The sequence below is a fragment of the Polistes canadensis genome, unplaced genomic scaffold, assembly GCF_001313835.1.
Source record: "Polistes canadensis isolate GaletaPanama2010 unplaced genomic scaffold, ASM131383v1 scaffold_106, whole genome shotgun sequence".
Taxonomy (NCBI): Eukaryota; Metazoa; Arthropoda; class Insecta; order Hymenoptera; family Vespidae; genus Polistes; species Polistes canadensis.
Window position 1 is genome coordinate 53,728 of NW_014569653.1, and position 7,276 is coordinate 61,003.

Genomic DNA, 7,276 nt, shown 5'->3' on the forward strand with positions numbered 1-7,276 from the left:
CGCTACATGGAAAATGTTTTAATTTTTGTTATCTAAAAAAAAAAAAAAAAAAAAAAAAAAAAAAAAAAAAAATCGATAAGAAATATTCATATCTCAAAAAAATATAAAACTTTTTTTTTAATATCATCAGTGTGTGTGTGTGTGACATGAGAAATATTTCATGCATAAATTGTCAAATTATATACAATTGTTAAATCGCGTTCTTAAAAACAAATTCTAAATGGAATGCAATTAATACGTCTTTTCTCATTTGATTTTTCGGTATGTATGGTATATTATTAATTAACTAATATAATATTATAAATATCCATTGGAAGACGAGAATAACGCTGAAGGCACGTATATTATATATAGTTATCCTTAAATAAATCGCGTTATTTCTTTTTTCTTTTCTTTTTGTTTTGTTTTGAGAATGCGAATTGATTAATCAACATTTCCACTTACAAAATAGAAATGTAAATTAATATAATACAAAATGTCAGGAATATGTAAAAAAACAAAAAAAAATGCATACAAATTAATAAGATTCCAAAGTAAATCTTGTTTTTTTTTTTTTTTTAATATAATATCATATTAAATATTATTAAATTATTAAACTGTGTTAATATAAAAAACGCGTGAGAAGTTCGTTTTGTTTTTTTTTCTTCAAACAATACAAAAAATTTGATCTGAAAAAACTAAGGTCACAGTTTAAAAAAAAAATCAGTCTCTTTCGTTACACGTAAATTACAATTACAATTAAAAAAAAAAGTTATGTAGAATTACAAACAAAAAAATGTAAGAAAAATGTAAGAAAAATGATTCGCATTCTCTATCATCGTCTCTCTCTCTTTCTCTCTCTCTCTCTTTCTCATTTCTTTTTGTCTTATTTTAGTTGTTAAATATTATTGCTATAGTCGTCGTCGTGATCGCCGTCGTGTTCGTCGTTGTATTCGTCGTCGTCGCTCTCTTTGACGATGACGATAATAATAATAATAATAATCGAATCGTAAAAAAGATTTTCGGTCATTCGTTTTCGTTTTCATCGTTGAAATACAAGGAAACAATGGAATGTTTTTTACAAAATGCCCACCACCAACGATAACCAATGAGACCGTTAAACGTAAAAGTTGGGTCGCGTTTTCTTCTTAATTTTTCGACAAAATTTAATATCACGTTAAGGGATTTTTTTGTACGCCTATTGTAAGGACTAATGCTGATATCGCAACAAAATTCAAGGACGGCCGTTTCCTCGTTCGAATTTAAACCAGCTTCCTCGAGTACCATCATCCTCTTCGATTTTCCAAGTATGTTGTCGTAGAGGGTGCCCTTAGGTATACCATATTTAGTTGATGCCTGTGTGAACCTCATCTTTTGGGTAACCACAGCCTCGATAGCTTCTTGAAGATCATGCCGAGTCCAAGTTGGTGCCTTCAGCTTCAGCAGGCTCGTATATTCAGCTAAAAAATAGTCATGCCATTTTCCGACTAACTTTTTCTTTTTTTTTTTGGTTTTTGTTTTTGTTTTTATTATCTTTATCTATTTTCTAGCCTTCTCCCTTTCTTTATATTTTTCCTATCACCATTGACATATCTGTTCTTTTTTCCCCTTTTCGAGAAAACAAAAAAAAATCAGAGGAAGAAGAAGAAGAAGAAGATTAAGAACGATAACAATGATCATCGGTGACGATTAGTTTTTTCGTTGGCTAAAAGAATAATAGAAATTAATTAATACCACTTTCTTATCGTAATCCGTTGTGTTTCCTTTTTTTTTTTCTTTTAAAAGGATAATTAGTAAGATGATAATAATAATAATAATATTAATGTCTTCGCTCTTTTTCTCGAAAAATCCAACAGAGAAAGAGGAAGTTAAGAATAAATTCAATTGGAGGAATAGATTTCTATTACGAAAAATAATGAAAATAAGGGGGTTTATTAATAATGAATAAAAACACAGGACACAAACATCTCTGGTGATTTCAATGACCGCAATGACGAACGTTTTTCAACGTTTTCCTGACGAATGTTACGAGATGAGAGATAAATGTGAATATATATTATAGTTTATTCTTTAAAGAATATTTTAATTAAATGACTTCCCTCTCCCTCTCTCTCTCTCTCTCGCACTCTCGCGAAAAGTAGATATAAATCTTAACGAAAAATAAATATTTGAGTAAAAAATTGAATGAAGAAGAAGAAGAAGAAGAAAAAAAAGAATATTGTCGGAGATAGATGGTAGCGAAGAAAACGCGTACCTTTGATCAAATCACGATTGAAGTGTTGAATAAAAAAAAGGTAGTTGAAATAAAATCAAAGAAAATATGGGCCAGCCAATAAAAATTTCTCTCTCTCTCTCTTTAAACAGAGAAAGAGATAGAGATAGAGAGAGACTACGAAGACGAAATGTAAATTTTTTCCTAAGAAAATAATATTCCTCCGTCGTTGGTCAGGGAGGGCTTCTTTTCGAATCGATTTGAGTCGCGTAACGGAGAGTAGTTTGAAGTTTTTCGCGTAGTAGTAGTAGTAGTAGTAGTAGTAGTTGTAGTAGTTGTACTCGATTTACCGTGAAACTTGAAAAGGAAAACTAGCTAGCCAGTCAACTCAGGGTAACACCGCGTGTACGCGCAAAATTCACGGTTACGTTTGCGAGCGTCACGAATTGCGAAAACGCGTTATCGTTTGCTATTAAAACCGATGCCCAGCGTCGTTTCGTCGTCGTCGTCGTCGCCGTCGTCGTCATCGTCGTCGTCTATCTAAATTGCTTTCTATATTAAAAGCAAAACGCATTCCACTCGCTTTATTATTTTTGCCGAAGTTAACGACACTTACTATTTCCTTATTTTTCTCCCTTTCCACCCACCACTAGCCATTGCTAACCTTATATTTTCTTCATTTTTTTCTTTTTAAATAACCCAAAAAATAAATCCAAAGAGCACCTTTTCCATTCTTCAATGCTTCTTTCTTTCTTTCTTTTTTTTTCATCATCATTTTTATTGCTACCTTTTCTTTTCCTTTTCCCCTCTCTCTCTCTCACTTATTCTATTTTATTTTTAATTAATGTGCATAAGAATAATTTTTACACTATTTTTTTTACAATTGAATTATTATTATTATTATAATTATTATTATTTACACGAAGTTTCATTGTTATATTGATAGTAAGAATAAAAATGAAATTGTAATAAAAAAGAAAAAAAAAAAGAAAATAAAATAACACAAATGAAAGAAAGTAATGATAATAATAATTATGTGTGTGTGTTCCTTTTCGTGTAAATAGTAATAATAATAATTTTCACCATTTTTTTTTTTTCAACCAAACGATAAGAAAAGAAAAAAAACGAAACGAAACGAAACAAAAACAAATAAATAAATAAAACAGAAAGAGAAAGGAAATGAAATGAAATTAATTTGGCGAGCAACAAAATGTTATCCTGGAATTATATTATTATCATTAATATGTTTGCGGGATGTTGGGGGGGTTGGAAATTGGGGATGTAGATGAATTAATTAGACGTAGTTGACTCTGTGAGACATTCGGTAAGAAACTCACCTGCTAAACTGGAGGTGGAGGCACCGCTGCCGAGCCAAGCGTGGGAGGATTCCAACAACTTGGCCTGAAACAAAGAAAAAAAAAAATCATCAAAAATTAGTCATGAGTTTATCGATCATTTTTCGATATATATATATATTAAAATCTTATTATTGTGTGGGTATCATTTTTGTCGCATGTAAATTGATATTATAAACACACGGTGATCATTTTTAATTATTTCTCGTTCAAAATAATATAATACAAATATTTCCTTGTTTCACAAGTAGCGGATTCGGAGGATAAAGGCTTTATTTAATTCTTAAGATCCCTCATTATAACGACCACCCCGAACCCCACTTTTTTTTCTTCTCTTATATTATTCTCAAGCAAACAGCCACGAAAATTTTTTATCTCAACTTACACAAAAATATAATGGTGGAGGGAGGGGGCGGGAAATAATAATAAACGGAAATATAAATACCAAATTGAAACCTACTCGAAAGGAAAGAAAAGTATATATATATATTTATCCACACTTATATAAAAGCTTCATAACGAATGAAAATAAACCTAAGAATATATAAAGTTAAATAAAAGTCTGTTCCCTTATACCCCCAAGTATTACTCCTCCCTGATACAATGAAAAGTAACGAAGATAAGAAGAAGAAGAAGAAGAAGAAGGAGGAAGAAAATTTGAGAGAAAAGGCCCTATGAAACGAATAAGGATAGTCTAATACTAATAACCATCCTTATTCCTTTCTTTTAAGCTAAGAATCGCGAGATTTTATCTCTCAGTTTGACCAGAAGCAAGAAAGCAAAGCAAGCAAGCTAGCTAGCTAGCAAGCAAGTAAGAAAGCAAGCAAGCAAGCAAGCAAGCAAGCAAGCAGAACAAATTTTGCCGTCGATATCGTGAAAAGTAGAAGGAAGAAGTAGTAGAAAAGGAATGATTTGAAGAGTCAAGATAGAAAGAGAAAGAAGAATGAGGGGTTGGGGGTTGGACGGGTGGAAATGGGATGGGATGGGATGGGGTTAGAGGAAGGAAAAGAAGAAGGGTAGGAGGAGGAGGTTCTGCGCGCCTCTGCCGACAACTTTGCTAATATGTGAGGCTTTCTGGGCTTTTCCATGAAAAGGGGGGTTGCGAGACGCAAGCAAGCAAGCAAGCAAGCGTCGAAAGCGCAAGACACACGCAAAGTTGCTTCATTTCGAAAGTTTCCCTCCGTACTCTCGCGGCGGTTTCGCGATTTCTGCAATAGGATTGCCGGCGACTCCTCTTCCTCCTCCTTTTCCTCCTCCTATACTTTCTCCACCTTTATATTTCCGGCGCTTAGTTCGGTTAAGCTCTCTCTCTTTCTTTCTCTCTCTTTCTCTCTCTCTCAGGTCAGTTGCATCAGTGGTCGTCGCGACCACACGAAAAAAAGGGACTCCTCATATACCCAAAAGCGTTTTTCAGGAGTCCTCTCGCACCCGACTTTTCAAATTAATTTTTAAGGGTTTCATCATCGACGCCATTGCTGCTGCTGCTGCTGCTGTTCGCATTTTTCAGTGGTTTGATATACACCACCACCACCACCAACACCACCATTACTATCATTGGTTAGCTCAGCCAGTCAGTGCACAGCAATTCAACGCCAATCGTACCTTTCTTCTTCTTCTTCTTATTTTTCATTCTTTTTTTTTTTTATTTTTGTTTTTGTTTTCTACTCTTCTTTTTCCATCATTGGGCTATCACCGTAGTTACTATATAGCTATCGTTGCTTAGCTTTCTATCTTTCTCTTATTTCTCTTTCTCTTTCTCTCTATTTCTATCTGTTTTCCTCGGATAAAGGAGGATAAACGTGGTGGAAGCAAGCAAGCAACGCGAAGCAGCTTCGGACCCACTCGAAGAAAAAGTTCTGTTGATCCACGAGTTTGTTGGGCCAACTAAAGGCTTTTTGTTTAAAACCGGCGAACCGGAGCGGAAATTTTTTCACCAAACTCTCTACACCCCCTCCGCCTCCCCCCCCCCATTACTATTTCTATCTCTATCTATCATTTCCTTTTTCTCTATCTCTATCTCTACCTCGAGTGCACTTGCCACGGTTCAGTAAAATAAACCCCCTGCCTATTTGTCTCGAAGGAGGGTTGGAGTGGGGAAAAAGAGAATAACAAGAAGAAGTACTATAGATATAGATAAAGATAAAGATAGATAGATAGATAGATCGAAGAATATGGATAAACTAAGAGGGGGGATGGAAATGGGAGGAAAGTAAGAATCATCGACCAAAAGGGGTTTAAAACATAACACATCGAAGAAAAAAAAATATAAATGGGGTGAGATATGAAAAAGAAACTCTCTACATATCTCTCTCTCTAATTAAATTAATTAATTATGCACGTAAGAAATTATTTTGCAAACAACGAACACAATTTCCTGTTATTTTTATACTCTTTTTTCTTTATACTCGCAAACACACACACACACATTGAGATGGAATGATACAAAAATATAAGATTTTCTATTATATTATATTGTTTATTCGATTAATAACGAGAAATATATACCTACCTATACGCGATCGTTTAAAATCTATATTTACTTATTATTAAAATTAATATAATAAAAGAAAAGAATTTGAGATAAGATAATTATCGAAATAAGTGTAACCAATAAAACGTTTCGTAGAGAAGGAGTAACTAAACGTATATTTCATAAATGCATGCATGCACGCATGCATGCATGAATATACAATTCAAAGGTAACCGCGATTCTTCGCAAAGAGTATCTGTCTCTCTCTCTTTCTCTTTCTTTTACTCTCTTAGGTAAAATCGAGGGATGAGCGTAATTTCGAGAAACGACCACTATACGACGACGACGACGACGACTGCACGCATCTCGAGTTAAACCACACAAAGAATTATCGAACAGACCGTAGCCGTTTCTGGCAACTGCATGTCGAAATGAAAGAGAGAGAGAGAGAGAGAGAGAGATAGAGATAGAGAGAAAGTGAACATCAGTGCAATCGTAGTTCGGACGTGCAAGCCCAGTATATATCGTGTCGCGTGCATTTTTCATTGTCTCGTGTCCCTGTGACGGTGGTGCAGTCGAGAAATAGAAAAAGAAGGGTGGGATAGAGATAGGGAGTAAGAGAGAATAAGAGAATAAGAGAATAAGAGAGAGAAAGAATAACGTCGAAGAACGTACGACGTGCAGTCTGACGTGTGCATTGACGAGAAAATTGCAAGGGAGCTCGTGCACACACTCTTTCCTCTCTCTCTCTCTCTCTTTCTATCGTCTTCTTCTTTTTCCCAGAATAATCGATCTCGTATATTATTTTCGGTTCTTTGTCTTTTTCCTCAAAGAGAGTAAGAGCAATAGAGAGAGAGAAGGAGAGTGTTTGCTAGCATACCAAATTTCACTTTATTCCTACACAATGCTTGATAGTTCTGATTTAAGAGATTTAAGATATAACGTTATTCTTATATTGTTAATTAAAGATCGTACTCTAACGGGATTATTTTATTTATATAGTATTATTTATTATTGAACTTAGCACACACACACATATATACAATGAATTCCAAAAATTTTTAACCCTTTGCACTCGGGACCGTTTCCGCGCGGACCTACCAGCAACTCGAGACGTTTTGTAGCGCTTTTCGTGACTTTACTGCCGCTAACATAAAATGATTATACACGCAAAGTAACATACAAAACTTTTATATTTTAATACTCAATGTATCTTTACATGTTTACAAGGATAATTTTTTTAACATTATTCTTTGTAAT

General features: G+C 34.1%; 1 protein-coding gene across 2 annotated transcripts in view; it reads right to left on the bottom strand.

Annotated features, from left to right (window-relative positions):
• LOC106787574 (protein bric-a-brac 2-like) overlaps nt 1-7,276 on the bottom strand; it is a 235,032-nt gene that overhangs the window by 7,470 nt on the left and 220,286 nt on the right. For both annotated transcript variants that reach the window (XM_014750018.1, XM_014750017.1), the window contains exon 2: nt 3,529-3,592. In XM_014750018.1, the coding sequence (XP_014605504.1) occupies nt 3,529-3,592 (64 nt within the window). The remainder of the gene's footprint in view (nt 1-3,528; nt 3,593-7,276) is intronic.